Source organism: Ictidomys tridecemlineatus, chromosome 10 (assembly GCF_052094955.1).
Source record: "Ictidomys tridecemlineatus isolate mIctTri1 chromosome 10, mIctTri1.hap1, whole genome shotgun sequence".
NCBI classification, from domain to species: domain Eukaryota; kingdom Metazoa; phylum Chordata; class Mammalia; order Rodentia; family Sciuridae; genus Ictidomys; species Ictidomys tridecemlineatus.
In genome coordinates, this window is record NC_135486.1 from 101,458,219 (window position 1) to 101,479,171 (window position 20,953).

Genomic DNA, 20,953 nt, shown 5'->3' on the forward strand with positions numbered 1-20,953 from the left:
ATGTTGGTAGTAACGTTAGCCTAGGACCTTACATAAATACAACATCATGAATTAATCAAGTATTAATAATGTGCTGGTCATTCTTCAGAGAAGTCATATGCTAAACTTCAAAGGCAAAGAACAGTGTGGGGAAACTTTTAATGAGATTCCAATTCTTAAGCAAAGAAAAATTTTAATAGAGTAAATTCATGTGACTGCATTATGTGTGCCAAAGACTTCATATGCCCTTCATTCCTTCATAGGCAGATCACATCTCACTATGGACATGAACACTACAAGCATGAAGAATGTGAAGAGAAGCCATGTGAATTGAAACAATACAGGAAATCTCTGGTTTCTCTCAAAAGTGTGCACACACACATGTTAACACAAAGTGGAGATGGACCCTATGAAAATACAGTATGTGGGAAAGTCATCAGTTGTTCCAATGACATTCAAAGGCATGAAGATTCTCATATTGGTTGGCAACCTGATGAATGTCAACAATGTGAGGAAGTCTCTTCTCCCGCAGGTATTCAAAGACACACAAGAACACATAGTGGAGATAAACCTTTTCAATGTGAGTTATGTGGAAAAGCCTTTCATTCTCTGACATTATATAGAAAACATGAAAGAACTCATTCTGGAGAGAAATGCCATGAATGTAAAGAAGGTGGTAAAACTTTGGTTTCACCCACAAGTCTAAACAGTCACCTGATCACGCACACTGGGAAAGCACTTTTTAAATGTAACGTATGTGGGAAAGACTTTGCTTGCCAAAGTTTATTTAGAATACATCAGAGAAAACATACTAGAGAGAAACCCTATGAATGTCAACAATGTGGAAAAGCCTACACTACTTCATCTTACCTTCAGATACATGAAAAAATTCATACAGGAGAGAAGCCCTATGCATGTCAACAATGTGGGAAAGCCTTCAGTACCTCTTCCTACCTTCAGATACATGAGCGGACTCATACTGGAGAGAAGCCCTACGAATGTAAGCAGTGTGGCAAAGCTTTTACTCAGTCCTCTAGCCTTTACTCACATAAAAAAACTCATATGAAAAAGAAACCCTATGAATGTCAACAATGTGAGAAAGCCTGCACTACTTTGTCTTACCTTCAGATACATGAACAAATCCATACTGGAGAGAGGCCCAATGAATGTCAACAATGTGGAAAAGTCTTCACTACTTCTTTTTCTATCCGCAGACATGAACGGACTCATAGAGGAGAGAAGCCCTATCAATGTCAACAATGTGGAAAAGTCTACACTACTGCCTTTTACCTTCACATACATGAACAAACGCATTCTGGAGTGAAGCCCTATGAGTGTAAGCAGTGTGGAAAAGCCTTTGCTAGATCTTCTCAGCTTCACAAACATGAACAAACTCATACTGGAGGGAAGCCCTATGAATGTAAACAATGTGGCTAAGCCTTTGCTGAATCTTCTCAGCTTCACAAACATCAACGAACTCATACTGGGGAGAAGCCCTATGAATGTGAACAATGTGGAAAAGCCTTTGCTAAATTCAGTCACCTTAAGAGACATGGAAGAACACATACTGGAGAGAAGTCCTATGAATGTAAGCAGTGTGGCAAAGCCTTCGCTCAATCCCATCATCTTCAGAGACATGAAAAAAAGCATACTGGAGAGAAGCCTTATGAATATCAACAAGTGGAAAATGCCTTGACACATCCAGTGAACCACACATACATGGAAGAATTCATGCAGAAGAGAAACCTAATGAATACCAACAATGTGGAAAAGTCTTCATTTCTTCCTTTTTTCTTCACAGACATGAAGGGACTCACACTCAAGAGAAACTGTATGAATGTAAGCAGTGTGGCATAGCTTTCACTCAATCCTCTCATCTTTGCTCACATGAATGAACTCATACTGGAGAGAAGCCCTATGAATGTCAACAATGGGGAAAAGCCTTTGTTATATCCCATCAGCTTCACTTACATGAACAAACTCATTGCAAAGAAATTTTGCTGGTGAAAACAATTGACAAAGTCTTTTGTTATCACTGTTCTTCTCATCAACATGTTGGACGTTTACTGGAGAAAAATTCTTTAAATGTGAAATGTGGTGAATCAATAATTCTTGTCACCTTCAAACACAAAAAAGGGCTCACTCTCCTGAATACTGTACTGGGGATTGTACTGGAGTTTTGGTCTGGTGGCACTCTACCACTGAGACACATCCTCATTCTTTTTTATATTTTTAATTTTAAGACAGGGACTTGCTGACTTCTTTAGGGTCTTTCTAAAATGCTGAGGCTGGCCTCAAACTTGTGATCCTTCATCCTCAGCCTCCAAAGTCTCTGGGAATAAAGGCATACATCACCACGACTGTTTAAATGTGAAAAAATATGGCAAATCATTCCATTTTCTCTCTTGTCTTCCAAGCCATTTTACTCACTGGAAAACAAACACTCTGAATGGGGGCGATTTGCTATACTTTATTACCTTCATATTTCAGGCCTATTTTTCTTCTCTTTTATGAAAATACTCATGGAGAGAAGCCCTGTGAATGTGAAAAATGTGGGAAATCTTTAAATTTTTGCAGTTTATTCTGAGTACTAGAAAGATTCTTTTGGAAAGATTCCTGCCAAAATGAATAAATCTTATGCAAGTAAGAAATACAAAGGGTTCAGATGTTTTAGTTTTTTTCAGTTGTATTAAAAAACTTTAGAAAATCCTGTGGAGGGCTGGGGATGTGGCTCAAGTGGTAGAGCACTTGCCTGGCATGCGCGTAACCCGGGTTCGATCCTCAGCACCACATAGAAACAAAGATGTTGTGTCCGACAAAAATTAAAAAATAAATATATATATATAAAAGAAAATCCTGTGGATAAGCAATGTTGGGCAGTTCTTAATTTTGACAGTTTTATTCAAAGACTTAAAAGGATTTACATCTGGGAAAACCCATCTGCTTGGTATTTATCTATTTATTGATTGATTCATTTATTTATTTATTTTGGATAAAGAAATCGAAGCAGAATACATTACAGCTCTTATTACATATATGTACCAGAATTATTCATATCTCTGTATATAAAGAATTTTGACACCGATTTCATGTCCTTATACATGTACTTTGTATAATGATGTCCATCACATTTCACCATCCTTGCTAATTCCCCTGTTTTCTCCTTTTCCCTCTTTCCCCGCCCTATCTAGAATTCCTCTAATCCTTCCATGCTCCCCCTTTCTACACCACTAAGAGTCAGCTTCCTTATATCAGAGAAAACATTCAGCATTTGTTTTTTGGGGATTGACTAACTTCACTTATCATTATCTTCTCCAGTGCCATCTATTTACTTGCAGATGCCATGATTTTATTCTCTTTTATTGCTGCATAAAATTCCATTGTGTATATATGCCACATTTTTTTTTTTTTTATCCATTCATCCACTGAAGGGCATCTAGGTTGGCTCCACAGTTTAGCTATTGTGAATTGTGCTGCTATAAACATTGATGTGGCTGTGTTCCTGTAGTATGGTGTTTTCAAGTCCTTTGGGTCTAGTCAAGGAGAGGGATTACTGGGTCAAATGGTTTCATTCCCAGATTTCCAAGGAATCTTCACACTGCTTTCCAAATTGGCTGCACCAATTTGCAGTCCCACCAGCAATGTATGAGTGTGCATTTTTCCCCAAATCCTCACCAACACTTATTGCTGTTGTCTTCATAATAGCTGTCATTCTGATTGGAATGAGATGATATACTAGAGAAGTTTTGATTTGCATTTTTCAGATTGTTAGAGATGATAAGCATTTCTTTCATATATTTGTATATCATCTTCTGAGAAGTGTCTGTTCAGGTCGTTGGCCCTTTTGTTGATTGGGTTATTTATTTATTTATTTATCTTTTGCTTAGCTTTTTGAGTTCTCTCTATATAATAGAGATTAGTGCTCTGTCTGATGTGTGAGGGGTAAAAGTTTGCTCCAGAGTGTAGGCTTTCTGTTCACCTCACAGATTGTTTCTTTTGCTGAGAAGAAACTTTTTAGGTTGATTCCATCCCATTTATTGATTCTTGGTTTTAATTCTTGTGCTATAGGAGACTTATTAAGAAGGTTGGGGCCTAATCCCACATCATGAATATTACAGACTACTTTTTCTTAAAGAAAAAGTAGTCTGTAATATTTGTAATATTGCAGAGTCCCTGGTTTAATTTCTAGGTCCTTAGTTTATTTTGATTTGAGTTTTGTGCATGGTGAGACCTAGGGGTTTTATTTTGTTGCTTATGAATTTCCAGTTTTCCCAGCACAATATGTGGAAGATGCTTTTTTCTCCAGTGCATGCTTTTGGCACCTTTATCTAATATAAGAAAATTGTAATTTTCTGGGTTATTTTCTGTGTCCTCTATTTTGTCTCATTGGTCTACCAGTCTGTTTTGGTGCCAACACCATGCTGTTTTTGTTACTATTTCTCTGTAGTATAGTTTAAAGTCTGGTATAGTGATACCACCTGCTTCAGTCTAAGGATTGTTTTAGCTATTCTGCATCTCTTATTTTTCCAGATGAATTTCATGATTGCTTTTTCTATTTGTATGAGGAATGCCTTGGGGATTTCGATGGGAATTGCATTATATCTGTATAGTGGTTTGGTAGTATGGTCATTTTGATAATATTAATTCTGCCTATCCAAGAGCAAGTTTGATGATTTCATCTTCTGAGGTCTTCTTTGATTTCTCTCTTTAGGGTTCTGTAGTTTTCATTGTATAAATCTTTCACCTCTTTTGTTTAGTTGATTCCCAAGTATCTTTATTTATTTATTTTTTGAGGTTATTGTGAATGGGGTAGTCATTCTTATTTCCTATTTAGAGGATTTGTCACTGTTACACAGAAATGCCTTTGATTTATGGGTGTTGATTTTATATCCTGCTACTTTGCTGAATTCATTTACTAGTTCTAGAAGTTCTCTGGTGAAGTCTTTTGAGTCTTCTAGGTATAGAATCATATCATCAGCAAATAGAGCTAATTAAGTTCTTCTTTTCCTACACATATTCCTCTGATTTCTTTCATCTGTCTAATTACTCTGGCCAGGGTTTCAAGAACTATGTTGAATAGAAGTGGTTAAAGAGGTCATTCCTGTCTTGTTCCAGTTTTTAGCAGGAATGCCTTCAATTTTTCTCCATTTAGAATGATGTTGGCCTGAGGCTTAGTCTAGATAGCTTTTACTATGTTTAGATATGTTCCTGTTATTTCTAAGTTTTTTTTTTCCTAATGTTTTGAACATAAAGAACATTGAGATGGTCATATGGCTCTTATCTTTAAGTCTATTTGTCGGGGATTTTAGCCCTCATTTCCTTCTGACGTATGGGAGAGATAGGAAGAGCACGCTGTGACCAGAATGAACCAAGAAAGGACTATGAAAAAGGGCATTCATGTCTTGTTCCAGTTTTTAGTGGGAATGCCTTCAATTTTTCTTCATTTAGAATGTTATTGGCCTGAGGCTTAGTGCAGATAGCATTTACAAAGTTGAGACATATTTCTGTTATTTCTAGTTTTTTTTTCTTTTTTCTAGTGTTTTTTAACATAAAGTGGTGTTGTATTTTGTGAAATGCTTTTTCTGCATCTATTGAAATGGTCATATGATTCTTATTTAAGTCTATTTGTCAGGGATTTTTAGTATCATTCCCTCCTGACCTCAGGAGAGATGGGGAGAGCACCCCCGACCAGGACCAGCCAAGAAGGAGAGGGCCCACTGACCACCTGCACCCATCCCTCCCTCGCCAGAGGACAATCAGACACCTCAGGGAGACTAGTCCAAGCAGGATCTTGTTTAATGAAAAAACACACACAGCTAATATAATGTACAGGAGCCAATCAGCATAAAGGTCACCAGGGTGGGGAGAGTTAATGTGTACACTCATCCTACAGGCAGTAATGGGTGACACAAGCTGTCCTCTAGGGTGGAAGGGTTCTGAGCCTATCCTTGACGTGGTCTGATTTTTCATCACAACCCATGGTAATGCTTTCTGGCTGATCGCCAGGTACTATCTTAGCCACACATGTCCCAGGAATGACCCCAGGACCCGGAAGTGGGTAGCAGACAGCAAGTTAGGTTTCCTCTTTTCTGATGCAACATGCCCTACATGTTGCATGCCCTACATCAAGTTAGATTTCCTCCTTTCTGATGCAGAATGCTCCACATGTTACATCATGCCCTCATATATTGATTTGATTTATTACATTTATTGATTTCTGTATGTTGAAGCAACCTTGAATTTCTGGGATGAATCACACTTGATCATGGTGCACAATCTTTTTGATATGTTTTTGTATTTGATTTGCCAGAATTTTATTGAGAAGTTTTGCATCTATGTTCATTAGAGATATTGGACTGAAGTATTTTTTTTCTTTCATGTGACTTTGCCTGGTTTGGCAATCAGGGTGATATTGGCCTCATAGAATGAGTTTGGAAGTGCTGCATTTTTTTCTATTTCCTGATATAAATTGAAGAGTATTGGTATTCTTCTTTAAAGGTCTTTTAGATGTCGGCTGTGTATCCATCCAATCCTGGGCTTCTCTTGGTTGGTAAGCTTTGTTTTCTATTTTATCACTTGATGTTGGTCTGTTTCAATTGTGTATGTCTTCCTGATTCCATCTGGGCAGATCATATGACTTAAGAAATTTGTTGATAACTTCACTGTCTTCTATTTTATTGGAGTATAAGATTTCAAAATAATTTCAAATTAACCTCTGTATTTCTGTCATATCTGTTGTGATATTACCATTTTCGTCACATATACTGGTAATTTGAGTTCTCTCTCTCTCATTCTCTATGTTAGCATGGCTAAGGATCTGTCAATTTTATTTATTTTTTGAAGAACCAACTTTTTTTGTTCCATTTTGTCATTTGTTTCTTTTGTTTCAATTTAATTGATTTTAGTTTTAATTTTAATTATTTCTTCCCTTCTACTGCTTTTGCTGCTGGTTGTTCTTTTTTCTAGGGCTTTGAGAGGTAGTGTGAGGTCATTTATTTGTTAACTTTTTTTTTATTTGAAGGAATGAACTCCATGCAATGAATTTTTCTCTTAGTACTGTTTTCATAGTGTCTCAGATTTCCATAGGTTGTGTCTATGTTCTTATTTACCCATAAGAAATTTTTAATCCTCTCCTTGATTCCTTCTGCAATGCATTGTTCATTTAGTAGCCTATTGTTTGGTCTCCAGGTGATGGAAAAATTTTTATTTTTTATTTTATTTTTGATTCCCAATTTCATATAATTATGATCTCATGAAATGCATGGTAGTCTCTCTACTTTTTAATATTTGCTAATAGTTGCTTTGTGGCATAGTATATCGTCTATTTTAGAGAAGGAGCCATGTGCTACTGAGAAGAAAGTGTTTCTGTTTGATGCAGGTTGAAATATTTTATATGTGTCAGTTAAGTCTAAGTTATTGATTGTGTTATTGAGTTTTATAGTTTTTAATTCAACTTTTGTTTGGAAGATCTGTCCAGTGGTGAGAGAGGTGTGTAAAGTCACCCAAGATTATTGTGTTTTGGTCAATTTGAATCTTGAACTTGAGAAGAGTTTGTTTGAACATAGCTGCACCATTGTTTGGGGCATATGTATTTATGATTGTTACATCTTGTTGGTGTGTGGTTCCCTTGAGCAATATGTAATGTCCATCTTTCTCCCTTTTCATTCCCTTTGGCTTGAAGTGTACTTTATTTGATATGAGTATCTAAATTCCTGTTTACTTGTGCAGTCCATGTGAGTGATATAGTTTTTCCCAACTTTTCACCTTCAGTCGGTGTATGTCTTTTTCTATCAGATGAGCCTCCTGGAGGCAGCATCTTTTCGGGTCTTTTTTTTTTTTTTTTTTTTTAATCCAGTCTGCTAGCTTATGTCTTGTGATTGGTGAGTTTAATCCATTAGCATTCAGAGTTATTATTGAGACATGGTTCGTATTTCTGGCCATATTGTTTATTTCTGTTATTTAACTTGACTTGGTTTTCTTCTTTGATTAGTTTTTTCCTTTGGGGTACTTACCTCCCTCTTCTGATTTTCATTGTTGTTTTTCTTTTCTTCTTCATGGAATAATTTTCCAAGGATGTTTTCTAGTGCTGGTTTTCTAGCTATAATTTTTTTTTAACTTTTGTTTATCATGGAAGGATTTTATTTCATCTTGAAATCTAAAGCTTAATTCTGCTAGATTCCAGATTCTTGGTTGGCACCCAATTTCTTTCAGCTTAATAGATGTTGTTCCATGGTCTTCTAGATTTCTGGGTCTGTGATGAAAAAATCTGCCATTATTCTAATTGATGTTCTCCTATATATAATCTTATTCCTTTCTCTTGTGGTTTTAAAATTCTCTCCATATCCTGTATGGTGAGCATTTTTATTACTATGTGCCTTGGCATGGATCTGTTTTGATTTTGTACATTTGGCATTCTGTAGCCTCTTAAATTTGGATTTCCAATTTATTCTTTGTGTTTTGGAAGTTTTCTGATATTATTTCAATGAATAGATTCTTGATTCCTTTGGTTTGGTCCTCTGTGCTTCCCTCTATCCCAATAACTCCTAAATTTGGTCTTTTATGCTATCCCGTATTTCTTGAAAGTTCTGATCCTGGTTTGTTAACATTTTCACTCTGTGGTCTATGTTCCTTTCAAGATTACATATTTTATCTTCATTGTCTGATGTCCTATCTTCCCAGTAGTGTACTCTGTTCATGATGCTTTCATTTGAGCTTTGAGTTTGGTTTATTATTTCATTCATATAAAAGATTTCTGTTTGTTTGTTTTAGAACCTCTGTCTCCCTGTTGAGGTGATCTTTTGCTTCTTGGATTTGTTTATGTAGCTCATTATTGAAGTGATCTCTTACTGCTTGTCTTTGCTCTCTTATATCTTCTTGGAGTTCACAGGACATTTTAACCATGTATATCCTGAAATCTTTCTGTGTCCATTTTTGTGCTGTAGGTGCCAGTGATTCTAATGATGTGTTGTCTTGATTTGTTTGGGCACTTTCTTCTCGTGTCTTTTCATGTTGCTTGTGTGTCTTCCTTTCCAGCTCTGTGCTTCTGGAGTGTTATTGTTTTTACCCTATAGATTTGTATTGCTCTTGTAGGGTTGCAAGATCCCTCTTTTGTTGGGAAGGACGATGTTAACAGATCCCAATATCAACAATACATCATGTATGAACAATTTGTTGTTATTAAGACATTTACAGTTTAGTCTCATCATCCAGAAATATTGGATTCAATTATTATTTAAAATATGATCATTAGTTTTGTTGAAAGGCTTACTGTTTTGTTTTTTTAAGAGAGAGCGAGAGATAGAACGATATATATAGAGAAAATTCTTAATATTTATTTTTTAGTTTTTGGCGGACACAACATCTTTATTTTTATATTTTGCTGAGGATCAAAGCCGGGCCGCACGCATGCCAGGTTAGTACGCTACCACTTTAGCCACATTTTCAGCTCTAATCAGTAGTTTTGTAAAAAGGTTTACAGTTTCTGGTGGTGGACAGCGAACTGAGGGTCTGGCAGGATGATATGTGGCTCAGAGGGAGTTCTCAACTGTCAACCATGCTCACCAAATATGGGGAGAAAGGTGATCCAAGATGGAGCCAGTGTGCTTTCAGAGCTGGGGTGACCAGTGAGGTGGGGGGAGTTGGGCAATGGCCTTGTGTTGTAGGTAAGTAGCAGCTGAGTTACCTGTGTGGGAATGGGGTTCAGCCTGGAGTTCTGCAGGGGGCTGAGAGGTGTTTCTGCTGAGCCGCTCAAGAGCTGTTTGTGGCTAGAGCTGTGGGCTTTGGGCCAGAGTCTTACTCATGTTGAGGCTCTGATTTCTGCACTGGGCTTACAGCATGGTAATTTTTGTGAAAATCCACTCTACAGTGGATTTTCACACTCTCTGAGATCTTGTATTACGATGAGGTGATACCTGGGCCATGGAACAATACAGGATGCTGCCTGTCTCTGGCCCACCATCTTCAATTTCCCCCCTTCTTCTCTTTTATATACTACGCTTTTAACTTTCAAGACCTCTTTAAAGAGCAGGGAAGAATTCAAACTGGAGAAAAGCCTTTGTTGTAGAAATGTGGGGAGACATTCAGTTGTTTCAGATCCAGTTAGTCTTGTTCAGATATCAGGGAATATTTATTATTATTTTTATTTTTTTCAACACAGAGGTGCTGAACCACTGAGCCACATCCCTAGTCTTATTTAGTTTTTTATTGTTGTTGTTGTTGTTGTTTGTTTGTTTCATAGAGTATCTTGCTAAGATCTTCTCAAGGGCTTCCATTTCTTGCTGAGGCTGGGTTGAAGTTTGCGATCTTCCTTCTATGGCCACTGGGATCACAGACATATGCTACCATGCTTAGCTTCTGGATGTTTCCTGAAGCCCTGATGTAATCAAAATGTGCCTTGTTTGTGTTGAGTTTCAGGTGTCACCAATTCAGATGGAAGAATTACTTCTTCATGTGTTTCTGTATATTAACATCCTTCAAGCTCTAAGATTCTAAAATGATGCTGATCATCATAAGAACATTAATTCACACCTTCCAAATTATTACTAGTTTAGTTGAGCTAAAAACTTGGAAAAAAATGTATATTAGATAATTTATGTTCAAAATTGGGTGTAAGGAGTATTTAAATATTTAAGGAAACCAACTATTCATTTCTATTAAATCTCGTGATATAATGAACTTTAATTAATGTTCCCTTCCATGCACCAGACACAGGGAGATAGAGGTTCTAAAAGCACCAGAAAAGCACCTTAGCAGGGTCACACTGTGTGGCTATCAGAAATGGCGTGGTGCTCATGTAAGGGTGCAGTTCTTTCATCCTCACTATGTAATGCAACTATTGATTTCTTTAATTTTTCTCACAATGTTGCTGCCCACCACTATTCCTTCTCAAATATCAATTGTTATTTCATGACTCCTCAATTTAGTCTTTTGTCATTCAGAAGTCTCAGACACATTGTGTGTGTTAGTTGAGGCCTCTCCACTCCAGCCTTGTATATAGATTAGTTAAATATCTCTTCCTTCCTTTTTTTCTCCATTATTTCAGACATTACCCAGGGGCGCTCCACCACTAAGCTTCACCTTAACCCTGTTAATTGTAATTTTTTAAGACAGAATGAGGCTGCCTTGTGCCCTGCAGCTGATCTCTTCCTTTTTTTTTTTTTGATGCCTTATTGGCCTGCTGATGACTCTGTGACCACCACTCTGTCACTCATTCTTTCCTAAGTCTCATGTGTTGTGTTGTATGGAGACACGTAAAAGAGCATTATAATATCTTGTAATTTGTATGTATTGTTTGGAGAGGCACCTTTTCGAAATATACTTTGCCCTATTACTAATGGAGTTGCTTTCTATTTCTCTTCTTTTCCTGGTGCCAGGGACCCAATCCTGCCTTGTGCATGCCAGGCAGCTGCTCTAGCACTGAGCACTCCCCTAGCTCAGGTGGTGAGTTTGCCGCTGCTGTGTGTGTGGACCCCACTACTGTTCACATAAACAAATGCAGCTCTGCAGGTGTATCCTCGTGTTTGCAGCTTGTCTCGTTTTTTTCTTAAACATCTTTTACACCAGTAAATTTTAAATCCAACTTAGCTTTTCTCTCCATGATTAATCCTTGGGTGGAGTAAGCCAGAAAACCCAGGCTAGATTTCTCTCTGTTTTTAGGGTACTGTCTTACATAGGTGACTGCATGACCAATATGATTCTGCAACATGCACACTCAGAAAAATGAGAAATGATATCCCATCTATGTATGATATATCAAAGTGCATAAATGCATTCTATAGTCATGTGTAAGTAACTGAAAGAAATAAAATAATTTTAAAACAAATCCAGGTTCAATGGTTCATGCCTGCCATTCCAATGGCTCAGGAGGCTGAGGCAGGTGGACTGTGAGCTCAAAGGAACCTCACACCTAGTGAGACAGTAAACAACTCAGTGAAACCAAGCCTCTAATAAAGTACAAACTGTAATTGTGGAGGTGGCTCAATGGTTGAGGGTCCCTGAGTTCAATTTACAGGACACCCTCTCCCCTCCAAAAAAAAAAAAAAAAAAAAAAAGGAAACAAAGAAACCTAAGGAAGAGGGGTATGATACCAGTTTTGTTGGGCATAGTGTCACACAGGTATAATTCCAGTGGCCAAGCAGGCTGAGGGAGAGGGATCACAAACCTAGACAGCTTCAACTTAGTGAGGCCCTGAGGAACTAACAAGATCCTGTGTCAAAATAAAAATTTTAAAGGTCTAGGAATGTTGCTCAGTGGTTGTGCTCCCCGGGCTTAATCCCCAGTCCTTGTTCAAACAGTACAAATTGTAGGTATATGCTTAATATTTTAATAAGCTCTGCCATGTCAGAATATGGTGAAAAAACTTAATCAGCATAATAAAATCAGGGAAATAAGTTAAAATATTCTAGAATTGGTTAGTTCATATATATGTAGTCAGTCTTGTTATACATAAATCTGTTTCTCAATTGTTTTAACTATCTATGTCATCTGTCTAAATAATAATATAAACATTTTCTTATTTAGGAAAACCCTTTCATCATGAAAATTTAGAATTTTAAAGACATTTTAATTTACCTGAAGATGATTTCTTTCTTCTTAGTAGAGATTCTTTTTTTTCCTGTTAATTGGAGTTGGATAATTATATTAGCAAATGTGTGTTTCTTCTCTGTAGAAACATCTTCTTTTTCTTCTCTACAAATCTTTCTTTTTGTTTTACTTTGTGATGCCAAATCCCAAAGTCTTGGCTTGGCACAGAATCACGAGCCACCACACACTTGTAGATTCAAACAGCAATTTTTTATTCCTGATCTCACACCCCCTCCACACAGGTTCAGGAGCAATCCCTGTCTCCCGCACAATTCACGTCCTAAATACTTTCTCTCCACGAGAACTCAGGATGAACTCAGGCAGCAGGCACGCCCTACTCCCAGCAGGAATAATCTTCAACCTCCAACTTCCCTAAAACTCTTATAGTCTTAAACCGGGCATGCCCTAAACCCAAGGATGGGGATACTTCCTCAAACCTGCAGGATACACCCTAATCCTGGATCCACCCTGGTCATTGAGCAGGGTCACCTTTCTCAAACACACATAAATGTCACAGCAAATTTCCAAGGCAAGTCCATTTAACATGGGGTACGCTGGCAAGGATTTTGATGCATCATTCCTACTTGGCAATGGCCCTCAGCATCACCCCCCTTCTGATTAATTAAACAACAAGCAATGTGGCTTAGGACCATGCCTGGTAGGTTGTCCAATTCAACATATGATTCTTACCTGTCATGGGAGAACTGACATTTAGACATCAGTTTCCTGTCTTAGGTTGAATCCACTGCAACGAGATCAACCTGTCACTGACTACCGGTCCAGCATTCAGCCATGCTTGTGGATAGGCCTAAGCACCAGTGGGGGGGTGAGGTTCTTGCCTCACCTCTGTTGGCCCCCAAATTTTAGACCATCACTAGTAGAAGGGAGGAAGATACAGAAATCCCACGACACCAAGCCAATTGACGGCTCCTTTGGAAAAATTGTGTCACTGGTGACACCATCAGCAAAGATGCCAGCATTACCACGATTAACATGGGGTGCGCTGGCAAGGAAATTGCATCACTGGTGACACCATCAGCAAAAATATGCCAGCAGTACCACAATTTGCTGCACCAGATGATAGTTCACAATGCATGCAACTGATATATAGTCCAGGCAAGTTCTGCAGGCAGTTCAAAGTGGAAGAGTCTATCAATATGTCCATTTCCTCCCAAAGTAAATCAAGTCCTTGATTGAGCATTACTTGTTGAGTTATAGTCATTGATGCATCAGTTTATAGAGTTTACTGTGATAGCTATCATAGAAGCTGTAGTTTGGTTTTCTTAGTCTTCACCGGCACTGGGATGAAGATGGGAATTCTGGCAATGATGTTAAAGAGACATTATCCTGAACAGAATTATTAAATATAATGAAAAGGAAAGGTGAAAGTAAACAAACAGATCTGTTAACCACCTTAAAAAACAATCTTTAACAACTGTTTACCTAATTTAAATTAGTAAGCAAATAGATCTGTTAACCACCTTTGAAAACAATCATTAACAGCTGTTTACCTAATTTAAATTAAACCACTTAAATCACGTGAATAAAAAAAAATTCGGTTCCATTTTCTCATGAGCGCTGCTCATATAAGAAATATGGACATACACACATACAGACGTACAACACAAAACAGTGCACACATAACATACAACACATAAGACAATAATAACGGCCTTGTAGCTTTACCTAGGTAAAATCTCCATTGCAATGTTTAAAAACTCCACAGTAAAAAAATAAAACAGTCAAAAAACAAAACAGTCAAAAAATAAAACTGATCAGAAAAACATTAACCTAGATTTGTATGAGCTCAAAAAATAAAATAGAACTTTATGATGTGGGAAAAATGCAATAATAAAATAGTTATTGAAAAAAAAGCACAATGGTTAATCACTGTCGCAGATGTAAGAATAGCCAAGCTGGAGCTCTGGATATCAGCTGTTATGGATTTCAGTCAAATCATCTTCTTTTTCTGTAGAAATTGTTTTGGTTAACCTCTCTGGAATCCAAATCGGCTACTGTTCTCCCTGTGGGAACACACAAACGGAACCCCGACTTCCAGACAATAACTGGATCAGGACCTTTCCATTGTCCTGTTAGAATATCTTTCCAAAGTACCTTAGGCTTATGTACATTTTTCGGATACATATGTCTTTCCGCAGCACTAAGTCCTGATGAATCCAAATTTAGAAAGTTTGTAAAAGTTTGATCAGGGGTAACTACTGCAGCTGTACCATTAATAGACCAATCAGTGAATATATTTGGAGCATTCACGATAGGTGTTTTTCTTGTCATTTTAGGAAAAACTACAGGATGCTTAGACCAAAAAGACAACAAAGGATTAGATGGCAAATGATTATCAAATGAAACATTCAATTTACACATGATTATTGCCAATGTATTTAACTCATTAGCTAACTCATCAATTTGCTCCATAGTATATGGAGTAATAATTTTATTGGGAGAAATTCCAAACACTCCCTTTGCTGCTCTTATTCCTTTGAATATTAATTGTCCTACAGCCTCAGGATACCTAGTAAGAATAGTGTTAGGAGAATAAAATAAATGTATTTACAATAATGGACCTTTTTGCCAAAATACTCCTGTAGGAATATTTTTTGTTGGTAGTACAATAAATAATAAAGGCAAACTTATATCAATTCTATCTAGATGCATATTTTCCATATATTCTTCAATAGTTTTTAATGCCTTTCTTGCTTTTGGAGTTAACATTCGGGGTGAATTTGGATCTGATGGACCTTTTAGAATATCAAATAAAGGTCCCAACTCTCTTGTTGGTATGCCTAGATAAGGCCTTATCCAATTTATATCTCCCAACAACTTTTGAAAGTCATTAAGTGATTTGAGTTGATCTACTCGTATTTGAATTTTAGGTGGACGGACCATGGTTGAGGATAATAGAACTCCTAAATAATTAATTGGAAAATTTAATTGTACTTTGTCTATTCCTATCTCTAGATTATAATTTTTCAACAAGTTTGTAAGTGTGCATTAACATTCCAGCAATGTGTTTTTATCTTTATGTGCTAATAATACATCATCCATATAGTGAAATATTTTTAGTTCAGGATTTTGATTTCTAAGTGGCTGGATTGCTTTATTAACATATATTTGACACATAGTTGGACTGTTAGCCATTCCTTGAGGGAATACTTTCCATTCATATCTCTCATCAAGACCTTCATTATTTAATGCAGGGATAGTAAATGCAAAACGTGGACTATCCTTGGGATGAATTGGAATCAAAAAAAAAAAAAACAATCTTTAATGTCTATAGCTAAAACATGCCACGTTTTTGGTAAAGCAGACAATTGAGGAATCTCTGATTGAACAGGTCCCATAATAACCATCTCATTATTAATGGCTCTTAAATCTTGACATAATCTCCATTTACCCGATTTCTTTTTGATGACAAAAATGGGAGTATTATGGGGAGATACGGAAGGTTGTAAATGTCCTTCCGCTAATTTTTGTTTGACCAGATCATGGGCTACTTGTATCTTTTCTTTAGTCAGGGGCCACTGAGGAACCCACACTGGTCGTTCTGATTTCCAAGTAATTTTGATTGTCTCAGTGGCCCTTTCTGAAAATCCAACCCATGTCTGTCTGTTCCTTGATCTATTTGAATTGGTGCTACTATAACTTGTTCTTGTTTTCCTAATCTTTTTTCTTTCCTGATACCTTGTCTAGCCCTAGTAGTGGACGCATTAGGATTGATGTTATTTGTTAACATCAAACCTAGTTGATCTAGGACATCTCGTCCCCATAAATTAATAGGAAGGTGATCCAAAACATATGGCTGTATAGTTCCTTCACATCCTTCAGGATCCTTCCAATCTAATACCATAGCACTTCTATGGGGATTAGTCGCCACTCTTAGGCCTCGAAGCATTTGAGTGGCTTGTTGTAATGGCCAATGTTTTGGCCATTCTTGAAGAGATATGTTGCTAAGGTCAGCACCTGTGTCCAGCAGTCCATTAAACTCATGACCCTGAATATTTAGTTTTAGCATTGGGCGAGAATCTAAATTTAAAGACATCATAGCCCAATCTACACCTGTGGAGCCTAATCCCCTGGAACCTCTTTTTACATTATGACTAGAGAACTTATTATGTAGGCTGGGTATTATAAACAACTGTGCTATTCTATCTCCAGAACTAGCTGTAATTTTTATTTCACCTACATAATCGGGATCAATTACCCCAGGACATATCATAAGTCCTTTTAATGTAGATGAACTACGTCCCAATAATAAGCCTACTGTTCCTTGGGGAAGAGGTCCTTTTACTCCTGTAGGAATGATTTGAACTCCCATCTCTGGAGTTAATACTGCTCTGGCAGAGGCGCAGATGTTCAACCCTGTGCTCCCTTGGGTTTGTCTGATGAGGGATTTAATGGACATTGTGTCCTGGGCACCACCCTGATGGTGTTGCTGGGTTCCTCCATTACCCCGTATATTTGTGGTTGTGGGCCCCGGAGCATTGGGCCCCCCAGTCCGTTTTTTGGCAATGAAGCCTGATGCCTTTCTCCACGATATCGATACCTTCTATGGTGGTTTGAGAACGGCATTCATTAGCCCAATGTCTACAGCATCGTGGGCAAATACCTGGTATTCTATTCCTTTGATTTCTAGTTTTGTTAAAACCTCCTCTTATGGGGCAACTCCTTTTAAAATGTCCTGTTTGTTCACAATTATAGCATGTTTCTGGCCTGGCATCTAAAGCCTGTTGTACTGCAGCTGCCAAGACTTGCCCTTGTTCATTAATATCTCTACATAATTTAATATATGTGTTTAAATCTTCATGTCTCCATGGTCTAATAACCTCTCTGCAGCAACAATTTGCTTGGTCATAAGCCAGTTGTTTTATTAATGGAATTGCTTGTTCTGTGTCACCAAAAATTTTGGCAGCCGTTTGAATAAGCCTATCTACAAAGTCAGTGTAAGGTTCATTAGGTCTCTGTGTTACCTTAGATAGCTGACCTTGTAAATCTTCATGTCCTTGTAAAGTCTTCCATGCCCTAACTGCGTCTGCAGCAATCTGTGCATATACAGCAGGATCATATTCAATTTATTGCCACTGACCCTCATAAGGTCCCTTTCCTAACAACATATCTAGATTTCTTTGAGGGTAACCGGCTGCTGCATTTCGCCTAGCTGTCTCCATGCAAAATTCCTTATTGGCAACATTCCATAATAAATATTTTCCTCCATTTAGCACAGATTTACACATGCTAGCCCAATCTGCTGGCGTCATGTCCAAGTTAGTAATGGACTCGACCATGCTTACCGTGAAGGGGACTTGAGGACCATAGGTTGTTACAGTCTCCTTTAACTGCTTCACTGTTTGAAATTCTAAAGCATGGTGAATTTGCTGCCCTCCTACCTGTTCAAATACAGGGCATGCTAATCTTTGAGGTCCTGTCTCAGGATCCCACTTATCAACTATGGGGTTTGAGGGCCACTCAGCTGTCTCCATCGGTGGGGCTGTTGGTTGAATTACGCCCTCTGGTAATAAAACGGAGTTAGTAACAGCCTTTTGTTGTGGCCTTTTTCCTTTAAATCCCTTTTATCCCTTTTCCTTTAAATTTTCTTTCTCTCTCTGACTAGCTCGAGAGACCTTCTCTTTTGCTTGATCTAAAATGTCTTTCTCCATGGTCTGAATCTCTAACAATTTACTTAACACCTTTTCGGTTTCTTTTTTACTAATTTCTAATCTTCTATAAAGATAACGCAACCCAATAAGATAACACAAAACAAAACCCCAACTGAATGAAACAAAGAGTGAATAAAAATTAGGTGTATCAATTTTCTCTTCCACGGGGCTGACAAACTTCAAACCTTGAGTCAACCATTTTTCCCAGTTTGCCTGAGAAATTTCTAGGGATAGGCAGCTTGAAACAAAAACAAAATAAATCAAAACAAGAACACATTGTTTTTTGAAATGGTCACCCATTCTCTCGCCTTCCCTCAGGGGCGAGCGATTTTACTCACCTCCAAGTTTCAGATGTTCCGCGTACAGACCACCAATTGCCAAATGCCAATGTCTCGGCTTGGCACAGAATCATGAGCCACCACACACTTGTAGATTCAAACAGCAATTTTTTATTCCTGATCTCACACCCCCTCCACACAGGTTCAGGAGCAATCCCTGTCTCCCGCACAATTCACGTCCTAAATACTTTCTCTCCACGAGAACTCAGGGGGAACTCAGGCAGCAGGCACGCCCTACTCCCAGCAGGAATAATCTTCAACCTCCAACTTCCCTAAAACTCTTATAGTCTTAAACCGGGCATGCCCTAAACCCAAGGATGGGGATACTTCCTCAAACCTGCAGGATACACCCTAATCCTGGATCCACCCTGGTCATTGAGCAGGGTCACCTTTCTCAAACACACATAAATGTCACAGCAAATTTCCAAGGCAAGTCCATTTAACATGGGGTACACTGGCAAGGATTTCGATGCGTCATTCCTACTTGGCAATGGCCCTCAGCATTGGAACAATTTTTATAAATCTTAGAGTCTAAACAAATTATTTACTGTACCTTGATAAGAAATGTATCAGTGAAAATATAGTCAATATTCTGTTGACAGAATTATATCTATTTATCTTCTTATAAATATTGGTGCAGTAATTTGATAATTAGAGATTTCTAATTCAAACTGGAGAAAAGCCTTTGATGTAGAAATGTGGGGAGACATTCAGTTGTTTCAGATCCAGTTAGTCTTGTTCAGACTAACAAAATATCAGGGAATATTTATTATTATTATTATGATTATTATTTTTTCAACCCAGAGGTGCTGAACCACTGAGGCACATCCCTAGTCCTTTTTAGTTTTTTGGGTTTTTTTTTTTTGTTGTTGTTGTTGTTTGTTTGTTTCATAGAGTATCTTTCTAAGTTCTTCCCAAGGGCTTCCATTTCTTGCTGAGGCTGGGTTGAAGTTTGTGATCTTCCTGCTATGGCTACTGGGATCACAGACATATGCTACCATGCTCAGCTCGTGGATGTTTCCTGAATCCCTGATTTAATCAAAATGTGCTTTGTTTGTGTCGAGTTTCAGGTGTCACCAATTCAGATGCAAGAATTACTTCATGTGTTTCTGTATATTAACGTCCTTCAAGCTCTAAGATTCTAAAATGATGCTGATCATCATAGGAACATTAATTCACATCTTCCAAATTATTATTAGTTCAATTGAACTAAACTGGAGTTGACTTGGAAAAAAATGTATATTAGATAATTTATGTTGAAAACTGGGTGGAAGAACTATTTAAATATTTAAGGAAACCAACTATTCATTTCTATTAAGATCTCCTGATATAATGAACTTTAATAAATGTTCCCTTCCATGCACCAGACACAGGGAGATAGAGGTTCTAAAAGCACCAGAAAAGCACCTTAGCAGGGTCACACTGTGTGGCTATCAGAAATGGCGTGGTGTTCACGTGAGGGTGCAGTTCTTTCATCCTCACTGTGTAATGCAACTATTGATTTCTTTAATTTTTCTCACAATGTTGCTGCCCACCACTATTCCTTCTCAAAAATCAATTGTTTTTTCATGACTTCTGAATTTAATCTTGTGTCATTCAGAAGTTTCAGACACATTGTGTGTGTTAGTTGAGGCCTCTCCACTCCAGCCTTGTGTATAGATTAGTGAAATATCTCTTCTTTCCTTTTTTTCTCCCTTCATTATTTCAGACATTACCCAGGAGGGCTCCACTACTGAGCTTCACCTTAACCCTGTAAATTGTTATTTTTTAAGACAGAGTGAGGCCGCCTTGAACTTGTGGTCACCCTTCCTCAGCCTCTTAGCAGGTGGGACCATAGGTATATGCCGTTGTGTGCCCTGCAGCTGATCTCTTCCTTTTCCTTGATGCCTTATTGGTCTGCTGATGACTCTGGGACTGCCACTCTGTCACTCATTATTTTCTAACTCTCATGTGTTATGTTGTATGTAGGCATGTTAAAGAGCATTTTAAAATCTTTTAGTTTGTATGTATTGTTTGGAGAGGCACCTTCTCAAAATATGCTTTGCCCTATTATTAATGGAGTTGGTTTTTATTTCTATTCTTTTCCTGGTGCCAGGGACCCAGTCCTGCCTTGTGCATGCTAGGCAGGTGCTCTAGCACTGAGCACTCCCCTAGTTCAGGTGGTGAGTTTGCCGCTGCTGTGTGTGTGGACCCCACTACTGTCCACATCAGCAAATGCAGCTCTGCAGGTGTATCCTCATGTTTGCAGCTTGTCCTTTTTTTTCTTAAACGCCTTTTACAGCAGTGAATTTTAAATCCAACTTAGCTTTTCTCCCCATGATTAATCCTTGGGTTGAGTAAGCCAGAAAACCCAGGCTAGATTTCTCTCTGTATTTAAGGTAC

At 37.9% G+C, this 20,953-nt stretch overlaps 1 protein-coding gene and 1 long non-coding RNA gene across 3 annotated transcripts in view; both read left to right on the top strand.

Annotated features, from left to right (window-relative positions):
- The window catches only part of LOC144367404 (uncharacterized), a 33,777-nt gene extending 31,141 nt beyond the window's left edge, over positions 1 to 2,636 (top strand). Inside the window, exons 5-6 of one of the 2 annotated variants that reach the window (XM_078023536.1) lie at positions 243 to 979; positions 1,194 to 2,636. In XM_078023536.1, coding sequence (XP_077879662.1) covers positions 243 to 979; positions 1,194 to 1,303 — 847 coding nt within the window. In that variant the 3' untranslated portion in view covers positions 1,304 to 2,636. Of the gene's footprint in view, positions 1 to 242 lie in introns of both variants that reach the window. The other variant, XR_013426761.1, reaches the window with a different exon arrangement.
- LOC144367049 (uncharacterized) overlaps positions 1 to 20,953 on the top strand; it is a 208,620-nt gene that overhangs the window by 64,840 nt on the left and 122,827 nt on the right. The gene's annotated exons all lie outside the window — the stretch shown is intronic.